General features: G+C 41.0%; 1 protein-coding gene across 4 annotated transcripts in view; it reads left to right on the top strand.

Annotated features, from left to right (window-relative positions):
* PDE4B (phosphodiesterase 4B) overlaps positions 1–23,990 on the top strand; it is a 432,600-nt gene extending 408,610 nt beyond the window's left edge. For 3 of the 4 annotated variants that reach the window (XM_040360754.1, XM_040360756.1, XM_040360757.1), the window contains 9 exons: positions 10,493–10,586; positions 14,157–14,335; positions 15,438–15,536; positions 15,662–15,826; positions 16,767–16,866; positions 17,307–17,461; positions 17,849–17,971; positions 19,932–20,114; positions 21,877–23,990. In XM_040360754.1, coding sequence (XP_040216688.1) covers positions 10,493–10,586; positions 14,157–14,335; positions 15,438–15,536; positions 15,662–15,826; positions 16,767–16,866; positions 17,307–17,461; positions 17,849–17,971; positions 19,932–20,114; positions 21,877–22,239 — 1,461 coding nt within the window. In that variant the 3' untranslated portion in view covers positions 22,240–23,990. Of the gene's footprint in view, positions 1–9,459; positions 9,817–10,492; positions 10,587–14,156; positions 14,336–15,437; positions 15,537–15,661; positions 15,827–16,766; positions 16,867–17,306; positions 17,462–17,848; positions 17,972–19,931; positions 20,115–21,876 lie in introns of those variants that run through there. The other variant, XM_040360758.1, reaches the window with a different exon arrangement.
* The last annotated feature ends 575 nt before the right edge of the window (positions 23,991–24,565 follow it).

Here is a 24,565-nt window from a genome sequence, read left to right as displayed (position 1 = left end):
CTGGTAGTCCCCACCCCTTGCAGCCTACATTTTATTTTCTCCAATTTTTCTAACAAAACTTTCATAGCTTCTCAAAGGGGGGGAATTGTACGTTTCTATCTAGATTCTCGTACATTGTATACGGAGACATCTAGGCTTCTATCTGCAGCTTCTTTTGCAGGTACTTTTGCATGCACCGGTAGTGACTCTGTATGAAGACTTCCTTTTTGTATTCTTTTACATGTGGCAAACAGCTGTGTATAGGAGGGGGGAAAAAAAACTTGTACTGAATCTCAAGATGTTAGTCAGTTCTGTGTGGGAAAGCGTAGAGTCTGGCGAAACTTTGCATAATCTGCCACGCCGTGTGTCAAATACATTAACCTCATTACGTGTGAAGAGAATTTCTGTCTCATCCAAAAACCTTTTACGCCCAGAGTAAAATGTCAGAGTGGTCACCGCTTTATGAAAGTTAACTACAGTCATAAATATCACTAGAAAAAGTATATAATGCCAGGTTATGTGCACTGACAGCAGTTTCCAAGTGGGGGCGCTATGCTATTTCCTTAGAGTAGATTTTCTTTGTATGTATGTAAACCATAACAAGGAACGTATATGCTCCCCTTTGGTCTGTTAAATGCATCCATTGAAAGTATTTTCTTCGGTCTGTTTAAAAAGTGTGAAAATACCCTGTTGATCCTGCCAGAAATTAAGTGAGCTGATAACTTCTTGTGCAGTCTTATCACGTACATTATTCCCAGCTCTCTCTGAACTACAGAACACCTTCCCATGTTATGGAGATGAGGAGATGCATTCCCCTCCCTACTGGCCTCTCAACGTGATGTGTGGTCTCACTAGCCTGTGGGACAGCTCAGGAGTTAATCAGGGGCGGGGTTAGGCTTGACTCAAAGAAAAAGTCAATATTTGCATATGTTAATTTGCCTAGAACTCTGGACCTACTGAGAGTTTTGAAGTACTTTTTTCAAGGAAGGTAACCTGTGTTGAGAGAAACCTGCAGGCTGCCATGACTAAGCACTGACTGCCAGTGCGAAACGCGTTGGCCATACTGTATGTTGTTGGCTTGCAGTGACTGTATGCACAGTTGAAAAATAAAAGACATCTCTTTTTAAGAAATTTTTGGAGTGCGGCTGTCCAGTTTTCGTCCTTTTTATTTTTGCTATCATTAGCATTGCCAGCACCCTGGTGGTTCAACAACCCTTGATTGTCTACGGGGCTCACCTGGAGCGGTGAGAATTTTGTCTGTGCAGGCTACCACTGTCGTCAACTTCTCATTGTCTAGATGCCTGGCTCTCTTGATGATCTAATGTTTTAAATTATTTTTTTCATATCTTCCTGTCGGAGTCATGCTTGTAACTGTCAGCCTTGCAATACCTCATGGGACTTTTTTTTTGGGTAGTTTTGCAGCAGCTGGAGGGCCGCCAGTTTGAGACCCCTGCTTTAACCCCCCTGGCGGTATTCCAGAGTCTGGCTCGGGGTAAGATTTCTTTACCAAACCGGTATCCCCGAACCAGACTCTGGCTCGCCTCGCAGCAGCCACAAACAAAGTTACTTACCGCTGTGTGTCCCTGTGTGCCGCCGATCTCCGTTCCCTGCAACGTTACGACGCACGGGGGCGGAGAACGGCGCTAAATTCAAAAAAGTAAATAAACACAATACATACAGTAAGTATACTGTATTATTGATTACAGTACTGTATGTAAAAAATACACACCCCCTTTGTCCCTAGTGGTCTGCCCAGTGTCCTACATGTACTTTTATATAATAAAAACTGTTCTTTCTGCCTGGAAACTGGAGATTGTCCATAGCAACCAAAAGTGTCCCTTTATGTCAAAAGTGGTTTTAGAGCAGCTAGGAAACAGCGATAATAAATTATAATCACTTGCAGAATTGTGCGATAGCGATTTGTGGGGAAATTCGTCATAAAAAAATAAAAGTAATGCAGCGACAATTCTGCAACTGAGCAAATTTCAGTGATTTTTGATTTGATTGCATTATTGAGTAATTTTTTATTATAATTACATTATTATTTGTTATAATTATTTATAGTTATTTATTATATTATAATTTATGATTTAGTTTTTCAAACTTTATCATACCCGTGATTGTCTACTAGACTCTGGTTTTGACAGATTTAAAGCGGGAGTTCACCCATTTGTAGTTTTTTTTCTCTTTTCCCCATAGATGGATGCTCGTTTTTTCTAGGGGAATCGGCTATTTGTTTTAAAATATGATCCGTACTTACCCGTTTTCGAGATGCATCTCCTCCGTCGCTTCCGGGTATGGGTCTTCGGGAGCGGGCGTTCCTTCTTGATTGACAGTCTTCCGAGAGGCTTCCGACGGTCGCATCCATCGCGTCACTCGTAGCCGAAAGAAGCCGAACGTCGGTGCGGCTCTATACTGCGCCTGCGCACCGACGTTCGGCTTCTTTCGGAAAATCGTGACGCGATGGATGCGACCGTCGGAAGCCTCTCGGAAGACTGTCAATCAAGAAGGAACGCCCAGTCCCACAGCCCATACCCGGAAGCGACTGAGAAGATGCATCTCGTAAACGGGTAAGTACGGATCATATTTTAAAACAAATAGCCGATTCCCCTAGACAAAACGAGCATCCAGCTATGGGGAAAATGTGTTCTCCATGGGTGAACCTCCGCTTTAAGTGAGTTATTCCTAAGAATTACAGGCCAAACGCCAAATTTCCATGCAAAATAATTGTACCCCTTTCAGCATCTGAAATAATCATACTGCCAGGGAGGTTAAGGGATCAATCCACCCAAAAGCGATTTTTTAGGTATAAGTGGGCTGACATACCCCCTGCTATCTATATAGCTTTTGTAGAGCTACCTCCACTTTACTTTCTGGCTTGGTTCCTGTCCACCTCGGGCTCAGGCAAAAACTTGCAGCCATAGGCAAGTGTGCAAGAAATGCACAGAAAACCCAGCATGGCCAACCACAAGAGATAAAAGAAAATGTTGGGTGGTACAACTCTCCAGCACCCGCCAAACACCGAAACCCCCGTTTAGAGCGGAAGGATCCTTTTCATTTTCATGTCCTCATTTAGTGAAGGTCACCCGTTGCCATTTAGAGAATTCATCTTTCTTCTGCAAAAGTTTTGCAGAAAACGATTAACGTCATCAGAAAGCCACACAAACCATAAAATGAAAAGTCTGGCAACCACTTCCTGTCAGTAATGCCGGTGATTATGTAAAGTGTGTGGATCTAGGCTCAGAGCTTCACAAAAACCGTACCAGATCAAACGGACGCTTTACATCTGTTTATTTTCTTTTTTTCTTCTTCTGTACGTGAATGTGTAGGTTGTTAACGAGCCGCAAAATATAGAAGGAACTTTTTTTTTAAAGGTATGAGGCATAGCTACTTAGGAGCGCACTGTCCTGTCTAAAAGTTTTCTTTGGTTATAGTAAATATAATTGCAGTCAGATCACAAGTTTAGCGTGTCAAAGCCCAATTCAGGGCTTCATCTGCTCCTTATTGAACCCACCCTACTGTACCCTCTGTGTGCATTTTTTTTTTACTACTTACCATTTCCAGAAGTCTTCTGGTTGTGTGATGCATGGGGTCCTTTTCTTCTTCACCGGCAGTCCTTGATACAGAGAGCATTGTTCACATAATGTCAGTGCCGCTCTCCACATCATTACACTCTGAGTGCAGGGCGGCCTGTTCTCTCATGGGGCGGGTCCATGACACCCTGCACTCACAGTAAATCCTCAGTCACCTGGATTAAAAAAAACAAAGTGTCATTCAGTCCAGGGGACTGAGGACATCTTGTGTCGAAGAAGAGGTACTACAGGGAGCGCTGGAGAGGAGATGGGATTTGCAGTCAGATAGAGATATATATATATTGCTGTTACTGATCAACATTTTTCTGTTCGATTAATCTTTTTTTTTTTTATCGATTAATCGACTAATTTCGATTAATTATAACGCACATACAGATCCAACTACTTTTAGCTGATCTCCTTGCAGGCTGATTCCCAGTGCAGCTACCAACCACTGGAAAAATGGATAGCAGGATACAAAAACACACACAAAGGCAGCGCTGGATGGGAATAGCATTAAAACTTTTATAGTCTTCAAGTAGGTAACCAAATTAATATAGCACTGGAGATAAAATCAAAGTAGCTACATAAACTGGAAAAATGGTGCGAATAATACCAAACGGTACCAAAAGCAGTCATAAAAACATGTACCTATGTCTGATACTGGTATAAAAATGTGTACAACGATACCACTGCTGAATCCAGATGAGGAGAGATTAACATCAGTCCGTCGGCATGTAGATGTCCCGTGAAGGGAACTATCACAACTCCCAGTGGATGGTTGTAGAATCCCAGGTTGATAGAGGGAAGTGATAGAGGGAAGTGTAACAGCCCTTGCGTGTGGCAGATAGTAAGGTCCCGCCAGCATGCAGATATGAAGGCACAGCAAAGGAGCCCTTCAGATGGACACGGCAAGCCCCGCCGGTGTCCGTGACATTACTGGATCTCCGACTGAAGGCCCAGAAGCCGGCGGAGAGGTGAGTACTAATCAAAAGAATTTTAATCGATCAAAAAGATTTTGATCGATCAAAAAAATTAAAGATTAATCGATTAATTAAAAGTTAATTTTCACAGCCCTAATATATATATATATATAATTTTTATTTTATTTTTCAATAGTCTGGAGTTGTTTTTTTTAGATGTCATTTAAAAAGTTGTTTTCAATCTTTTTAAATATGAACTTTTCATTACAAGAATACCTGTTGATCCTGCTATGAGGGTCCTTGTTCAGGCACCTCCTGTGATAGGATGCCAGCTGTCTCCTAATTGTACTCCAGGGTTGTCACCCTGTCACGTGAGCCCCTGATGGTAGCTACAAGCAACTATGTTGACACACATTGCACAGGCATGGTCCATTAATGTCACTATCAGGCAGCCAGTCCAGAGCACATGTAGATAAGAAGTGACTAAAAGAGGCTGCAGGAGACCAGCTCCACTTTCTTTAATAATGCAGTGTACTGTCTTGCCCAGATATAATATTTCCAGTACTAATGCATGCACATTAACAATCTGATTGTATATTCTCTGTGCAATTTCCTGTAGACCTAACAACAGAGTGCGAGAGCCTTCCTACACAATCAATTAAATTTGTATCCGATCCTTTATATCCTCACACTCATAAAAACCAGGGGGAAAATGTTACCTGTGACACCCACTGAAGCTTTGATTTATTTCCAATACTGCACCAGGAAAATGAAGATCTGATTGGTCACCTAGCTGAGCCATCACCTCCCCTTTTTTATTAGGTTTATAATATCAGAGAAATATTCTTTGCATTTTTTTTTTGTTTTCTGCTTTTCCTGCTGTTTATGTCATATTCAGTTAGACAAGAATTCATTGAATAAAAAATTCACACAAAATTGCCCGTTGATCCTTGCAAGCAACAAACTGTGACCTTTCCCTCCGGGCATCTCTAGCAAATGGCAGTGTGATTCCCGAAAAGAGATGCACAGTTGCTGGGTGGGCAGGGAATTTTTCATCCTCGCCATTCTCCACGAATGTAAACAAAAACGTGCAGTATAGCGTGTAATGTGTGTCAAGGAGAGGAATGAGAAATTACCTTTATGCTGTACATAAAAAAAAAAAAAAAACATTCATAAAAATCAGTGCTGAACAAAATAGAGGTGGTGATCTCAAGAGCTATAATTGTGAGCGTTGCACATATGGTGACCCAGAGATTCAATAGGACATCAACTTCCAAGGGTTAGAAAGGGTCTATTAACACTAATGCATTATGGTAATGTGCATTAATGCATGTGTGTTGGTGCACGGCCATTTATTCTAAAGAGTTCCCTGATGCACACACTCAGAAAATGCAACTGCAATATAGTGTGCAGCAATGCCCAAGTGTGTTGCCAAAAAAATAATAATAATAATTATGTGCTTAGGCCAGGCTTTCTCAACCTTTTTTTACCCTAGAGGAACCCCAAAAATAATTTTTATGTTTTAAGGAACCCTTACTAAAACCAATTCATCAGGGCTCAATAGGAACAATGCTCCTTATATTGGTGGTCAATAGGAAGAATGCCACCCTTAAAGGAACACTAAAGGATCGTTTTTTAATAGATCAATTGATTGCTGTAAGCTAAAGCATTTAAATATCACTTACCTCGTTTTTCCTTTTGACCTCCAAAATATAGTAATCCAGGTTTGAAAATGCCATTTCCTGTCTCTCCTCTTCTTGCTTTCCACCAGCATCTGAGCCGTTTTGCATGGTGGAAAGCAGAATGTGCTCACCCCCTCTCTATGACTACAGCCCTGCGTGAAGATGCTTTCTTATCCCTCACAGGCATGGAGGCTAAGCCTAATGGGAACTGTAGTTCCTATTAGGCCGTGATGTAGCAAGAATGAATGCGCACCGCAAACCAGGAAGTCAGTGAGAATGATGATTCAGGAGTGACGGAGGTGAATAAAACCGCTCGATTTCAACAGGTATCAAACTAGTTATAATGCAAAACATTACTTTTTACTTTATCAGCTACTGTCTGACTTTAATTTAAGAGGAACATATTTTTGTATTTACAACCCCTTTAAAGACAGCTAACAAGCTATTTGGTGTCATGCTGCTGACTTTGCTAAGTGGTGCTAAACCTTATACTCTGTAGGCATTATCAAATAGGTGGTTCATCAGCCACAGGTCAAGGAACCCCTAGCAACCTCTGGAGGAACCCCAGGGTTCCATGGAACCCTGGTTGAGAATTGAGCTTTTTTAATGCAATGTGCGTCTATGCAAAAGCATGCATGAGTCCTAAAAGTCATCAGTCTTCAAACCAAAATCACATACCCTTTATTAATCCCTTAGTCACCTAAGTATTAAATACAATAAAAAAAGTTTATTACAAGTAAACGGGCCCCAGGAACTATTAAAACTTTTTTTTATTACAAACTGTTTTTCGGTTTTTCCAAAAATGACAAAACTGTTTAGGATGTAGTTGTACAAACCGATAGACATACAGATAAGGCCATGGGCGTAACTGAACACAAGGTTTGGTATACATGGAATCTTTTCTGGAATCTACCTTTTGTGTAGTGTCCGAGATAGAAACAGCACAAAGAATAACAACATAAATAGGGTCAACGACAATAAGCATGTGGATGGATGCTGTACAAAATTGGGCCACAAGGATTCCAATGGGCAATCATGGTGTACTAAATAGAAGTCTACGTAGATTGAGCACTAAAGTAGATATTTGCCAGCACACCATGGATCAACAAAAGTGGCGTCCAAACTGATTATTTATTGCATGATCACAACACAAGGATGTTGTGATCATGCAATAAATAATCAGTTTGGACGCCACTTTTGTTGATCCATGGTGTGCTGGCAAATATCTACTTTGTGACTTGAACCAGTATCCAGCTGGTTATTGCTGCAGCACCCAAACTTTGAGAGCTTATCCAGGAACATGTGCGATGGGAATATGAAGTATTATTGAGCACTAAAGGTACTAATCGTCTGCTATCATACTATTGCTCAATTTCGAGACCAATAATCCCATGTGTTATAAAAGGAGTGCACGAGTCATGGTAAGTATGATAGATCCTTTCCATCAGCTTCAGGGAATCCATTCTCGATATAGCTTGGGACCAAGGGGCTACATGAGAATGCCAACTCAGAGCTATAAGCCATGGAACAGCACCAAACTGAATTTTCAAGAGCCTTTCATGCTGGAGGGCCAGGGGAGCAAATAAAAGGCAAACCGGAATAAATAGGGTAAAGGTTGACCCAATATTTGGGCAACTTTGGACGCAACTTCTTGCCTGAGGGTACGAAGCCCCCTAAAAACTTTGCAAGATGTACACAAATGATCCCACATCAGGGAATCCCCTACACCGAGTATGCTGTACATTGGGAAGATAGATGTGTTGTGCAATTAAATACCATCTGGTGTGGAGTTTCACGCATTGTTGAGTCGCAAGTACATTTGGTGAGGTTATTATGAGCTACCAACATTTTAAGCTACATAAGACTTAATTTATGCAGTAAGAAAAAAAAAATGAATGACAGTCCCTGAAGCTAGCAAGTATATAAAGTAAATAATATACTTGATTACAAAGCATGATCTCCTACAGTGGTAGCGAGATTAGCATACCTGAGGGCGGCGTCATATTGTTATAAATGTTGCAGTGAGATTATATGGAAAATTCCCAGCTATTCCTATAAATGCATTGCAACGTATTAAGAGAAGAAAAAAAAAAAATAACTGGGTCAGCAATGCAGCCGCCAAGAAGAATTTGGGACACCATAGCTCAGTGATCCGCATCTAATAAACCAGCGAAATGTGCAACCTATAGAATGATGATTATAGGGTTAATAATAAAAGGGGATGCCTTGGGATCCCACCGTGAGAATTCTTTGCAGGAACACCATATTTAATGAATGATTAAATCCAAACAGGGAGCTGTACAGTACAGAAGGACCATGTGATGCAGTTGCCATGACAACAGAATATTCCTTAAACTGCCTATGTCTGAAGCTGCTCGCTGCTCGGATTTGCACACTGCATCTCTAGGTTTCCCACGAATCGAGCAGATCAGGGAGGAGGAGGGGGTTGGGGGGGGCACGCGGGGATGATGTCACCCCCTAGCTAGCTGAAACTGAATTATTTAACACAGGGCCAAAAACAATGGCTGCGAGTATCCCAAATTCTACATCCGTACCATCTCCCCGACAACACGATTAAAATGATATATTATTATATTTATTGTTGGGAAGATGGCACGAATGTTGAAATAATAATAATAAAAAAATTATATATATATTTGTTTTGTTTTTTTAATACCAAAATCGTGCAGAAAAGTATTAATATGCTGCAACCAACCAGATTAGTCCTGTGCTGGAGTAAGACGAGTATTGCTTGCTATGGGTTACCATGTTTTGTTACGTTATCACTGCCCTTTGCAAAGCCTTGATGAATAAGCTCAATTTGCGAAAATTCAGACCACTGGAGAAAATCCAAAACCACATAAAAATATTCTGCAAATAAAACACAGGCAAAAATAATTCTCATGCCATTATAGCCTAAAAATCGGATTGCCTTATATAATTTCATATTTTGTTGGCTCTTTTGTGTTTATCTTAGTAATAGAGCTGCAGGAAAAAGAAAAATCTTTTTTTTTATTTTCCACTAATCTTGACTCTCCAATTAATAGAGAATAATAATAATAATAATAATAATAATCCCGTGATTTTATTAAAGATGGCATTTCGTGGGGCCACGGCAGCAAGGGTTAAATGCCAAGCAGATATGTGCCACCTCCGGGGGTGGCTATGCTGTATTCAATTATGCAGGGGCTTCCACCATCTTAATCTTCTCCCTGTTCGGAGAGAGATGGTGCACTAAGACTGACAGCCCCCCCTCCCCCCCCACCAACGCCGAATAATTGTCACTTCAGCAGCTTGCTCAGCTGAGCACGACTAATGTGAAGCGGAGAAGCCCCCACTAGATCCAGTCTTGCTTATGGGCACTAAGGGCTTGCACTTGGACAGCTGCCTGTGCCTTCTTTGTGCTGTCCCTGCCCACAGTTTGTGCTCGGCTACCATGAAATCGAGGGGCTCTCTTCTCTTCGTGACGGTAACATTCGGAGTCTTAGGATTGTGTCCCAGCGGCTGATCCACGAACGCAAACCCCAGGATTCCCTAAATCTATCAGGAATTCCTTTGTATGACATCTGGATTTGAGAAAGATCTGCTTTCCATTCTGGGGAATATTCCAAAATGCCTGAGGCTAATTATTTACTGTCCGTCTCTTGGGGCTACATCAAGGTGGGTTTTTCAAAAATTTGGAGCACCTTCGTTATTGTGATCAATTTTTATTCTTTTGCGTGGACTTTGTGTTGCAGGCTTAGGGAGGATGGAGTTTTGTAAAAAACAAGGTCATATGCATTCTAGACCTTTTATTTTTGTGTATCCATGAAGCAGTTTAGCGTGGTGTATTTTTTATGAGGATTAACGGACCGTGCATTTGTTTTTTTTTTGCCTTGTCGTCCATTTCGGATTTGTGCTGTTGATGCGTTTTGGAAGCAGTATGCTTCAACGGAGGACTGTAGGGCCCGCAGGTGATAATTGAAATCGGGTCATCTTAACTAAGTGATGTTATGTGATTGTGCATAGCAAAGGGGGATTTGTATTGCAATCTGTCTTTTTTTTTTTATGATATAACACTATGAAGCTCACGTGATGCTTCTTCGTTTTGCTAAACGTCCTCTGATACAAAGCCATTGAGAAGTTTATTCTGTAAAAAAAAAGCTTTGATGAACGTTACCTTGTGTCAATGTTTAAAACGTACCTCAATGATTATTAATGCAAATTGACTCTTTAATGGAGATCTGGACCCTGATAACCCTTTTAACGCATGTAAAAAAAAATGAAATTCCGTTTTATACCGATATAAACATATGAAGGGCCTGGGTTTAAATGTTTTTTTTTTTTTTTTTAACAGTTCAAGAGGATGCTGAATCGGGAGCTGACCCACCTCTCGGAGATGAGCAGATCGGGCAATCAGGTGTCTGAATATATCTCCAGCACATTCTTGGGTAAGGGCGCTTTGATTTGCTGCATACCCACAATCCTTTGCTGAGTTGACACAGCTCTTGTTAAATGACCGTTATTACATGGCTGCAGGCAGGTGCGCCTGTTTGTTTTCCGATGGAATTCCTCGGGAACTCCCTTTGAAGGCGCGTTTGTTCTGGGCAGCAGACGTGTGCCGACAGTTATTAGGCAATTACAAAATGGATAAAGCAATAACGTTTTTAAACAACAACCCCCCCGAGCACCATTTGCATTGAAACTGACCGATTAACATAACAGCAACCCTTGCCATGATTAAATGAAAAATTTACAGCCTGAGAATTTAAAAATAAAATTGGACACGTGTGTGTGTGTGTATGGCTGCAACTTCGCACTGAACCAAGAAAAAAGCTGTGCCCTCGTTATGCAAAATAAGCATCCCTTGTTTACTCTGTAGTTTTGAGTGGGCAATGACACAAAACTTCAGGGTGTCAGGGTCTGTAGAATAGCAGCTGTTCCAGTAGCACCCTAATAGCACCCAAAATCATGCTTTACCACCAGTAGACTGAAGCGCTTAAAACCGTATCCATCCCCTTTAGTAGGCCATTTTATATTCATATTCAGAAGAAATGTATCTGAAGCAAAATAGATCACTTAGGCTCTGTGCATTTTGCATTTCACTGTAGGCAATAGGTCCTAATAAATTGCCAAGCTTAAACACCTCTGCTGGAGGGTGTAAATATATGCATACAAAGCACAGAAGGAAGCTAGCAACATAGCTAATTAGAGTTGCAATAGGGCCCATGTTATGCAACAGCCTTATCTGCACTCATTCAATGACCTAAAAATTACTATTTTGGAAAATATTTGGTAACAATGGTGCCAAATTACTATTCTGGAACATGTGGTGCCAATAAAAGGATCTTCATTCATGTCTCCTGCTACAGAATAAACCATATGGTCGGTCTTTTGGCAAATGGACAAATGTATTCCCTATTGCCGCCTTGAGTTCTAGACAACCTTGAGTCCACTCTGTGTCCTAGACAACTTTATGTTCACCTTGTTCTCTAGGCCAGTGGTCATCAACCCTGTCCTGCAGGGCCCACTAATAGGCCAGGTTTTATGTATTACCATGGGGAGATGCAGTCTAGAATACTGCAATCACTGAGGAACAAATGATATCAGCTGTGATGTATTTCAGTTATCTTGCAAACCTGGCCTGTTAGTGGGCCCTGCAGGACAGGGTTGATGACCACTGCTCTAGACTACCTTGCATCCACCTTGTGTCCTAGACAACCATGTGTTCACCACCCAGTGTCCTAGACAACCTTGTGTCCGGTTCACAGACTGCTCACTCTAAGAAAAAATCACCAAATTGGCCTTCTTTTAGCTCTGACCGATAATATATAAAATACAGCCTATCATCCCATTTGAAATTAGGAACAACAGTGTGGTACCCAGCTTTGTGGTCTGCCCAACACTTCCTAAAACCAAGCCACCACCGAGGACAAATATGTCACATGTTTCTAGTGACTCTATTGGTTGGCAAGGGATCTCCCTCTAAAATGGCTGCATCTGCTGTGTATGAAAGACAAGTACTGTTATTTTTGGATTTGAAAAGAAGCTACGGTATATATGTGAGGTGGGCAGTATTAACATCCATTCGTGTTACAGGAGGCCCTTAAAATATTTACAAATCCAATGGCATTTGCCATGCAGGGAATCCCCTGTACTTATAGGTTTTATTGTTGGAAGCATCTGGAGAAACCTTGTTGCCCATAGCAACCAATTGATGGATGTATTGGGCTGGACTTCTCTTGTCACTCATAGTAACCAATTTTAGGAAGTATCAGGAGGGACTGCACATGCCACCCATAGCCACCAACTGATGAAACTACCTGGAGGGACTGTTCTTATTATCCACATTAACCAATGAGCTTCTTCACATTATCAGCTGTGTATAGGGTTATGAAAGAGAGAGTATGACCGATTGCCAATGGCAACACAAACAGATATAAAACAATTTCACAGCCACTTCATGTTTAATTGCACCTGTTTTAGCATGATCATATCTAAGAAAAGTGTCACTGTCATTGCTTGTAGTCTCAATCATGAGAGGATGACAACATCGGAGTACAACTGGGGGAGGGTTGTCCCCCCATAACAGAAGGTGCCTAAAAAATACCCTCATTGATCTACTTTGACATGGGTAATACCACTTTAAGATATTTTTCTGAGGCGCCACAGCTCCACTGGATGCATTTTTATAAATCTAGGCCAAGCTAAAAGCGGGTATCTTTCTGCATTGTACATATTTTTCTAAGTCTGTGTATGCTTTAGATTACATTCACATATTTGTAGGGAAAAAAAATTGTGAACTGACAAAGGAGCGATTTGGTGAAAATCGCCTCTTTCGTGTAGGAAATGACTGAAGGTTTCACACTTCCAGGAGGAGATTCCAGACAGAAGCCGCTCGTCAATTCTCCCAGTGGATGCGGCAGCCCACAGGGAAACACCTATTAGTGTCAAACTGATGGCGCAAGTGAATAATAGCTGCCTGTATTATCCTATACCCCACTCCAGACACAGCTGCACTTCGCCTCAATTATTTTCCATTGTGCAGGAGCTTTAATTAGGCCGAGGATAGCGGGCGCATGTCTGAGGCTTGAGGAAAAACGGTCAGGAGGAGGTGCTGGGAAGACAGAATAACCTACTTTTATCAGAACTTAATGGATTCTGCCCTAAAAAATTGGAGCGCTAATGCAGTGCATGCATGGATGTTTTAACTCAATCCAAGCCATGTTAATACTACCTTATAGCACAAAATATCATTCACAGAAGGCCTAGGAGGGATTTTAAAGCTTTTATAGCCAACAAACACTAACATATTAAGTCCAATGTAGAAGCAAAATTTGCATAAAAATTTGAGCATCTGGGTTGCAAAATAATGTGATTTTTTCTGTATGCTGTAATTTCTTATAAGAGTACTCTAGATTTTGAGAACACATGCTTCCTTTGTTGCCTTAATGAAGGCAGTTGCTATTTTTGCATCAGGTGCTTGGCTGAATTTTCTTGTGATTGGGCACAAAATGGCCAATTTGAACAGATGTGAGATGTGGGAAGTATAGCCTTCTATGCAAAAGTGGTACTGTAATCCAAGAGGTTTGTCCAAGACCCCCAAACGCACTAGACGAAAAAATATTTTACAAACATATACATTGCCATTGAAGAATGGATGGGTTTGGTTAATGACTCTTTCCCCAATCAGTCTGGACCAGGACTTACTGGCATACCAATGAAATTGACAGATAAGGCAAATGTTTTGACTGTAGTTCCTATAAGTCACTGAGAACTCCATCCATACCAATTTGTGGATATACAGTATGAGAGAAAGGGAGGTGAACATTTAATTACTGTTTACAGGTATTGTAAAACTGGGAATAGTGTAACCCTTTAGGATAAGAAATGGAAAGAACGGATATATAAATGTTTAGGTATTTTGACTATATTTTGTTCCAGGTATCAAAATATGTCACGTTTTATCCTTGTTTTTGCAAATAGTTTCATGACATGTATATATGCGTTTTCCTTCACAGACAAGCAGAATGATGTGGAGATCCCTTCCCCAACACAGAAAGACCGTGAGAAGAAGAAGCGGCATCAGTTAATGACGCAGATTAGCGGCGTAAAGAAGCTGATGCATAGTTCCAGCCTCAACAACACTAGCATGTCCCGGTTTGGAGTCAAGACGGAACACGAAGACATGCTGTCTAAGGTACGAATGGATTTTGTGTTTTATATCATGACGGTCATCAATGACCTTACACAGATGGAAAAATATAAGGCTTAAGACTGGGGAGTGATGCTGAGTGACAGCTGAGCTCAACCAGACCACTTGCCACTTTGGTAACATTTTAAGACTTGACAGGAGGCCACCCAGGGAGACGTATACATGTTCCTCCGAGCTCCAGGAAACAGATGACATTGGGTCATAAATAGTGCTTTGTAAACATGGACAGAAACAATTGAGTACTATCCGTGATAGTTTTTTTATTTGCACTAGCATACAATTTTTCAGGACAAGCTTTTGCGGTTTTACCCCTTCTTTAAGGTCCAAGCAGGAATTATTGAACTAGTTGGGTTAGTACTGCTTGGACCTTGAAGAAGGGGATATACCCCGAAAGCTTGTTCTATAAAATTGTATGTTAGTGCACTAATATGGCTACAGACACCTGAAGCAACATGGAGAAACCATTCTGCTTTTATCGTAAAGCCACTCTCTTATGGGTAAAACATCTGTTTGATCAGGCTTTACCACAAGCTGCATTGCCCTAAAGCCTTATACACACGGCCGGGTTTCCCGAAGGAAAACTGCGAGGAGAGCTTTTGGCCGGGAATCCCGGCCGTGTGTATGCTCTTCGCAGTTTTTCCGACGGGAAAACTGGCCAAAAACCGCCAGACAAAAAAAGAGAACCTGCTCTCTTTTTTTCCCACCAGGATTCCCGGGTGACTTTTCCCCCTGGCAGTTTTTGTCAGTTTTCATATGGGAAAAACTGCGATGGAGCATACACACGGTCGGGATTCCCGACCAAAGCTCTCATTAGATAGGAAAACCTCTCGTGTGTACAGGGGAAGAGTTACCGAGCAGGTTACCCCCGGGATTTTCGACGGATCTTTCCTGGTCGTGTGTACAAGGCATGACTCATGCAATAGGCCAGCACTAGGACAAAATCATAGAACTTAACAGACAGAATTAGCTCTCACATACTGGATGTATTTCATTGTTTGCACGAGGTTCAGCTTTAGTTCATCTGTATATAACACTACGCTCAATTCTCTTTCTGCATTTTGTTAATTTGTGTTAATTCATTTTTTAGGAATTGGAGGATCTGAACAAATGGGGACTTAACATCTTCAAGGTTGCAGGCTATTCTTGCAGTAGACCACTTACCTGCATCATGTATGCTATATTCCAGGTCAGTATCAAGAATCAATAACTGAACGAAATGTATTTTTTCTTTTAATTGTGTTCTGAAAGATTTTTTTTTTAATGGTTTCAGTAAGCTAAAATCTATTACCTATTACCTATTTTACTACATAGGAGAGAGATCTGCTGAAGACGTTTAAAATTCCCACAGACACACTAATCACCTACACAATGACCTTAGAAGATCACTACCACTCGGACGTCGCCTATCATAACAGCCTCCATGCTGCTGATGTCGCACAGTCCACTCATGTGCTCCTTTCCACTCCAGCTTTGGATGTAAGTAATAGGAAAACCTTGGAGGGAATAGGGTGGGCAACAGGGAAACTCTCTGGGCAGTTTTATTTTTTATACTTAATGTTAAAGTTTAAAGATATATAATTAAAGTATATCTAAATCCAAAACGTGTTACATTTTGCATCAAGTAGGGAAAGGGTAATCTTGTCAGTTTTTTTTTTTTTACCATCTGTGTCCTATGGGGGGAATTTTCCTTCACTCCCTGTTTCGTGGACACAGCAGGAAGTGAGAGGAAATGTTTCCAAAGAAAGGAGTGAATGTTGTCACCGGAACAAGTGTCCTCATTGAATGATTTCCCTTCTATTTCTGTTCTAGTGACAACATTCAACATTTTATATTTTTATAATTTCAGTGACTCTAGCTACCAGGACAGATAGAAAGGGTGAATATCACTAGCAGAGACAAAGGCAGCACTTCAAAGGCTGATATAGAAAGATCAAGCAGGCTTCTTTTAGTGGTGAATATACCAAATAATTATGGGTCAATGGTTCATGTTAGTCATCTGATCACTGCAGTTTCACTGGGACTGCCCTAAAGAAGGATAAAGCTGCTAAACCACCACATTCGCTCCCACTGATCCTTTCCCATAATTCCTTGTTAGCGTCCACTTGGAGCTTGTGCCATTGCACCAGTTGTCCACCAATCATCCACTGAAAAACCATCGGCCGACTATAGACGGGCATGTGTCTCACTGACACTAATGCACAGCGAGACATCTGTCTGGCTTTGTTTGGGGTTAACAGGTGAATGTGGTGAACATCTTCCCCCGTGATCTATTTTTGACAGTGGTTTGGGTTACTTTTGGCTAGGCATGAACTACTTTTATTGTTATTTTTTTTTGTTATCTTGCAGCCCTGAAAATACACAAATGTAGAACGTTTTGCTCTGAAACAGGTTTTTATGAAAAAATATTATTTTCTAGGCTGTCTTTACCGACCTTGAAGTCCTTGCCGCAATTTTTGCAGCTGCCATTCATGACGTAGACCATCCAGGAGTCTCCAATCAATTCCTAATCAATACAAGTAAGTCTCACTTGATTGTGGCGTCCGTTAAGTGTCTTGTATAGAGAAGTGAGAAAACACAGATACCCAACCCAGATGTGTTTTCATGTATTTAAGATGATAACGCATGTATTTAAGATGACGTATGCTGTTAACATACAGCTATACTAATTGTCCTGTCTGGTGGGTATGTGTTGATGACAGTCATCTTTGGCAGACATCTCCAAAAAGAGTAATCAATTTACTGCTCAGTTATGGGCAGATTAGGTCCCTTATTATGCCCATTAGGGCCATGTTAAGTACATTGTCCCCATCAGATAGTTGCTGGTGTTTTTAGTTTGTTTTACTCTGAAGGCAGAGGGAAATTTTCATAGGCAAAGGATCATGATTCACTGTGATAAATGTTTTTTAAATATGTATTTAAAAAAAAAGGGATCACTAAAGAACAATTTTATTTCCAGATTCCGAACTTGCACTTATGTATAATGACGAGTCTGTCCTGGAAAATCACCACCTGGCTGTGGGCTTTAAGTTGCTGCAGGAGGAAAATTGTGACATTTTTCAGAACCTTACCAAGAAGCAGAGGCAATCACTCAGGAAAATGGTCATTGACATGGTAAGAATCTTTGAGATTATAATTGTCGAGGGTGTTGAAGGTTCAGATGAGCTAGAAGTGGTTGGAAGGATGAGACAGGCTAGAAGTGGTGTGGGGAGGATATGATGGAATAGAAGTGGAGGGCCAGATAAGATGTGTTGGAAGTGGTGGGGAGGACATGATAAGCTGGAAGTGGTGGGGGGATATTTGATTGGTAAAAAGTGGTGGGGAGATGACATATGTTTTCAGTTTCCTCGAATTCTGTAGACGTGCTATGATTTTAATATTTTATACTGTATAATACTAGAACTCAAACTAAGGCGTTATCCAAAGGCAGTCCTTATCATGCAATTATTTGACCAGGACTGGGTTAGACTATTTTTAATTCTTTTTATTGCTTCTTTCTAGGTGCTTGCCACAGACATGTCCAAACACATGAGTCTGCTGGCCGATCTGAAGACGATGGTAGAAACCAAGAAGGTTACCAGTTCTGGTGTTCTTCTGTTAGACAACTACACTGACCGCATACAGGTAAGTTCATAAATACAACTATTGAGTCCTCTTTTATTCCTCCAATACCCTGATCTCAGCGCCATGATGTATTGAAACATTTGTTTTTTGGCAGCATGAAATCATTTTGCTGTTTAATTTATCTCTTGGATTGAGTGGTTGGGCTTTTCTGTCTGCACATCTGCTGTGGCTCCACCTGATTTTAAGATTATTTTAAATTATGGAGAACATAGGAGGAGGCCAGGGAGGACATTTCCAAGGCATGTGGGAATAGAAATAGGAATATAGGGCCAGATTCACGTAGCCGCGGCGCAGCGTAACGTTACCCGTTTACGTTACACCGCCGCAAGTTTTCAGTTTTAGTGCCTGATCCACAAAGCACTTACCTGGAAAATTGCGGCGGTGTATCGTAAACACGTCCGGCGCAAGGCGGCCCAATTCAAATGGGGCGGGTACCATTTAAATTAGGCACGCTCCCGCGCCGGACGTACTGCGCATGCTCCAGTCGCAATTTTCCCGACGTGCTTTGCGCAAAATTATGACGCGCCGACGTTTTGAGAATCGCGACGTGCGTAACGTACTTACGCCGGGAAAAAAAATTTCAAAAGCGACGTGGGAAAGACGGGCATACTTTAACATGGTGGAGTACTTTTACACCATATTAAAGGTGCCCTATCTTTGCGACGGGAATCTAAAACTTGCGACGACGTAACGACGGGAAAAACCTTCGTGGATCCGCCGTAACTGCTAATTTGCATACCCGACGCTGGTTTACGACGCAAACTCCCCCCAGCGGCGGCCGAGGTATTGCATCCTAGGATCCGACGGTGTAATTCAATTACACCTGTCTGATCTTAGGGCTAGCTATGCGTAACTGATTCTATGAATCAGTCGCATAGTTAGAAACAGAGATACGACGGCGTATCAGGAGATACGCCGTCATATCTCTTTTGTGAATCTGGCCCATAGAGCTTAGTTTTTTTTTCCAAATAATGTAGCCTTTTAAAGCTTTTTCACTTATAACAAAAACATTTCTTTTATAGTTTTGGACAGAGTAGGATTAAAACATCTCTTATTTTACTTCTGTGGTCTATGCATCATCACCTCCTACTCCAGAGCTACAATAGGAAGTGAGACGAAATTCACTTCTTAGGAAGTTGTCCCAAAAAAGGTGTCCCCCATTAAAAGATTTATCCTACATTTCTGTCCTGTGACAATTATAATATTTTTGACTTCTAATCATTATCTGGACTGGTGGCAGTGCTTACCAGAGCAAATAGAGAAGGTGAATCTACAGAGCATGGACAAAGACCGCAATAAAAACATGAGAGGGGTTCTAATCCTTCCATATTTCATTGAAAACAAAAAAACTGGTTGGGCTATACATAGTTTTTAAGTCAATGGTCTTTATTTACAATAATGTCTGAAAAAAACACTGTATGTGGTATACTTAGCAACCAATCAGATTATCCCTTACATTCTTGAAAAATGAAAAAGGATTTGATTAATTTGGGCAACACAAACAAAGTCTTCTTTGCTAATGTGTATTTAATGGTTATTAGGGTAAGGAGGCTCTGAAATATGACATAGGCAGCGAGCGGATCAAACTCTTTTAGAAGATCTTCTGTGGCGCCAAGCAGATTTGGATCTACAGAGAGACGTTTCCTCCTAGAACAGGACCAGAAATTATCCCAGGATTTCATAAATCACAACAGCAGGATTAGTTGACAATAAGCCATTCAGCCAGTGCAACCCAGAGACTGCCAGCCTAAGACGTTATTGGCAAATCTTTTTCTTCAGAGAGTGATGTAAAATTGACCTTAACGTTACAAAACACAAACAGGTAGACTTCAAGGAAATTAAAAAGTCCAGAAAACATAGGCTGGTGTTTGGAAGTTTACTAAAGTTCTTGTTATTGTTAGACTGATGTGGAACAGAATGTTGAGATCTGTTACTGAACTTAAGGTGTTCTTTCTTGCAGGTTCTCAGGAATATGGTGCACTGCGCAGATTTAAGCAATCCAACAAAATCTCTGGAGCTCTACCGGCAGTGGACGGACAGAATCATGGAGGAGTTCTTCCAGCAGGGAGACAAAGAGAGAGAACGAGGCATGGAGATCAGTCCAATGTGTGACAAGCACACAGCTTCTGTGGAAAAATCACAGGTATGTTCCTTCACTGGTATAATGTTCCTCCTATCTTACACTATTTCTCTATGACTCAGAGTACATTTAAATATTAGGCCAATTTACACCAGAGATGGGTAGCTGTTGACTAATTACACCACCAGTCTAATGCCCCGTACACACAATCGGATTTACCGTTGGAAAACCTTGGATGGTTTTTCCGACGGAATTCCGCTCAAGCTTGGCTTGCATACACTCGGTTACACAAAAGTTCTCTGACAAAAGTTCTCACCGTCAAGAACGCGGTGACGTACAACACTACGACGAGCCGAGAAAATTAAGTTCAATGCTTCCGAGCATGCGTCAAATGCGTCGGAATTTTGGGCGTCGGAATTGCCACAGACAATCGGAATTTCCGATCGTTTTTTTTTCCGTCGGAAAATTTGAGAACCAGCTCTTAATCTTTTGTTGGCAGAAATTCCAACAGCAGAAGCCGGATGGAGCATACACACGGTTGGAATTTCCGTTCAAAAGCTCAAATCGGAATTTTGCTGTCGGAAAATTTGATTGTGTGTACGGGGCATTACAATATTCCTCTGTGCCTCAAAGTACAGTCATATAGTGGTCAAATCCAGACCAGAGATGGGTAGCTGTTAGAGAACTAGACTACTAGTCTTACACTATTCCTCTGTGCCTCAAAATACATTCAAATAATAGTTCAAACTCGACCAGTGATGAATAACTTTTGAGGAATTATGAAATTATGAAATTATGAATCCTTAAAAGTGGTCATACCCTGCCATCCTTAAAAGTGTCCATACCGTTCCATCCTTGAGCCATGAGCCCAGATCTTCCCCCAACCTGTGACTGGACAGTTAAGGGACAGCAATAGACTTATGGAGGTATCATTGTCTCCTCTCCTCCTTTAGCATGTCAGCACATATACACTGCAGCACAGTGACTTAGTGCTGCCCTACCCTTTCGCAGTCTAATGCCACGTACACACGATGAGAACGGACTGATGGACCGTTTTCATCAGTTAACCGATGAAGCTGACTGATGGTCCGTCGCGCCTACACACCATCTTTTAAAAAAACGATTGTGTCAGAACACCGTGACGTAAAACACACGACGTGTTGAAAAAAACGAAGTTCAATGCTTCCAAGCATGCGTCGACATGATTCTGAGCATGCGTGGATTTTTAACCGATGGTTGTGCCTACTAACGATCGGTTTTGTTCTATCGGTTAGGAATCCATCGGTTAAATTTAAAACAAGTTGGCTTTTTTTAACCGATGGTTAAATAACCGATGGCGCCCACACACGATCGGTTTTGACCGATGAAAACGGTCCATCAGACCATTCTCATCGGTTTAACCGATCGTGTGTACGCAGCATTAGTGTTGCTGTATATGGGACATCAAGTCAAATGAAGCCTCGTACACACGACCGAGGAACTCGACGGGCGAAACACATCGTTTTCCTCGTCGAGTTCCTTGTTAGGCTGTCGAGGAACTCAACAAGGCAAGTTTCTCCATTCCCGTCGAGGAAATAGAGAACTTGCTCTCTTTTTGGCTCGTCGAGTTTCTCGACAGTTTCCTAGACGAAAATGTACACACGACCGGTTTCCTCGGCAAAAAAATATCTCCCAGCAAGTTTTTTGCTGGTTTTTGCCGAGAAACTCGGTCGTGTGTACGAGGCCTGAGTATGTTTAGGCTTTTAAGTGTTTTTGAAGTTCAGCTGTAACCTTTCTTTCTCTGCTGTTGTTGCATATAGAAAACTAATTGGTCTTTCTTCCCTAGGTTGGCTTCATCGACTATATTGTCCATCCTTTGTGGGAAACATGGGCAGACTTGGTCCAGCCTGATGCTCAGGATATTTTGGATACATTGGAGGACAATAGGAACTGGTACCAAAGCATGATACCTCAAAGTCCTTCTCCTCTTTTGGATGAGCAGGACAATGACTGCCCGGGGGTCTCAGAAAAGTTCCATTTTGAGCTGACTCTTGAAGAAGAAGATTCAGAAAGCCACAACAAAGAGGGGGACTGTATCAGTTACTATAGCAGTACAAAAACTCTTCATATGGTTGATCCAGGAATCGAGGACTCTCCAGAAGGCGATGCAGAAATACTGACAGATGACACATCACCTCTGGACACATAGGTCATGTTTGAATGGGAACTTTAAACCCAGGAGAACACATGCAGGTTGTCTTTGTTGACAAGCATGTAATCTTGATCTTTGGCCTTGGTTGAGAATGGCCAAGATCTTTGCAGCTGCTCGTCAGTGGAGTCGTGGCTGAGGGTGCCGAATTGAAAGATTGCTCAGGAAACTACCAAGTAATGTACGTTACTCTTCGGCATTGTTTTACAGGAGGGGGGAAAAAGTGAGACGTAAACACAGTGGACGTGTTTTGAAAACAGCATGAATGATCGGAGAACTGTACAAAGTAAAGACACAAAACTGAGAGATTTTTTTGTTTTTTTTTTACCGTGAAATTAAAAAAAACCTAAACCTAGTTAGAGGCTAGAAATGAATACTATTATTATTCGGTAGATCTATGTCGAAACCCTGTCCAACTGTCTGAGGACGTGTGTGCCTTTTTTGTATAACTTCCATTGTCTGAAATGCCTATTAATTACACAATATTTAGTGTAAACCGAACAAGAAAATAACTTGTATATTTTAATTCTTTCTGGAAAGAAGCAGTCTTCCTTTATCGTGGCAATATATGTGACTTTATCGCAATTATTCAGAATCAAAAAAAAAAAAAATAAGAGACCGTTTCCGTCTCTGGTCATCACCATTCTCTCCATGCACCCAAAGTCATTTCACGTTTTTTGGCTTGATACAAAGATATGTGTTAAGATTGTTGCTTTCTGTAGAATCTCTTCCGCACAATCTATTAAAGAGGTAGCCTTTTTTTTTTGTCCCTAACGTGCATCCACTACATATGACGATCGGAAAGGCGGTGTGTGTTGTAATGTGTATGACCACGTTCTGCATGTTTTGTTTTTTTTTGTTTTTCCAATACTTCCCCCTGTCATCTATAAAGCCAAACCATTGTTTTTATATCTTGCACTGCCTCAAGTCCTGACACGTACTTTTACTGTTTATAACAGTGTATTATTATTATTATAATTATTATTATGTAAATAATGTACTGTTTTCTAACTTATTAATTTATATAAATTAACATTGCCTGTCACTGGTGGTGTTGATGGTTTAGAAGAAAAGGAAAAACTCTACATCAGAGTTGGATTTTTTTTCTTGTAAAAATTTGTTTTTATTAGAAATGTTTGCCTGAACAGTGACTCCCAAAAGACATACTGAATCCAGGTCTAGCACTTACGGAGAATGAATATTCATTGTGCTATGGGACCAGGGATCCCTGCCGACATTGAGGAACTACAAGGCCCACAAACATGGAACTTTTATTTCCTCAATGGTGACAGGGAAAAAGGAAACCTGGTCTTGAGTGCATCACTATCGCTCCTGTACAAAATATCACAAACCCTAAACTATTTTAGTTAGAATTACAGAGAAATTTGTTGTTCTATGAATATTATTACTAAACGTCAATATTTTGCTTGTGTAATTTTTTTTTTATTGAAAAAAAAAAAAAATGTATGCATTCTGAGAACTTATATCGGTCTCGGCTTGTGCAATGTTTGAAGTTTTGGTCCGATTAGTGACCCGTCCCTCGTGTCCGGAGTAAGTGCACTAACTTGTGCATGGCGTATGGGTCTGTATGTCTGTTGACACTGCATTGTTCCAGGTGTAGGATCTTCTTTTGACAAAGTTTCACACAAAGTATGTTAAAGTATTGTATATTGTGCTACAATGCATTCTTAAAAGAAAAAAAATACGTTTTTTATATTAAGTGAATAAAAAGAGGAGCATGAAAAACCTAATGTTTTTGGTGTTTTTTTATTTGAAAAATGTGGTATATCGACCAAAAAATACCATTTATAAACTATTTGTGTGTGGGGGTGTGGCCAATAACGTGGGAGGTGCTTTACTGTGTATGGCTTGTAGCGTGGCACCTTTTTCCTCTTTGCTTTGCTATGCTTTAACCACTTACTGGGCACATATACCCCCCCCTGCCCAGGTGAAATTTCAGCTTCCGGCACTGCGTCGCTTTAACTGACAATTGCGCGATCGTGCGACGTGGCTCCCAAACAAAATTGACGTCCTTTTTTCCCCACAAGTAGAGCTTTCTTTTGGTGGTATTTGCTCGCCTGTGCGGTTCTTATTTTTTGCACTATCAACAAAAAAGAGCGACAATTTTGAAAAAAAATACAATATTTTTTACTTGTTGATATAATAAATAGCCCAATTAAAAAAAAATTCTCAGTTTAGGCCGATACGTATTCTACATATTTTTGGTAAAACTTTACTAGTAATGGCGGCGATCTGCGATTTTTATTGGGACGGCGACATTATGGCGGAAACATCGGACACATTTTTGGCGCCATTCACATTTTTA

This window comes from Rana temporaria, chromosome 7 (genome assembly GCF_905171775.1).
Source record: "Rana temporaria chromosome 7, aRanTem1.1, whole genome shotgun sequence".
Taxonomy (NCBI): Eukaryota; Metazoa; Chordata; class Amphibia; order Anura; family Ranidae; genus Rana; species Rana temporaria.
This window is presented reverse-complemented; position numbering and strand designations above follow the sequence as displayed.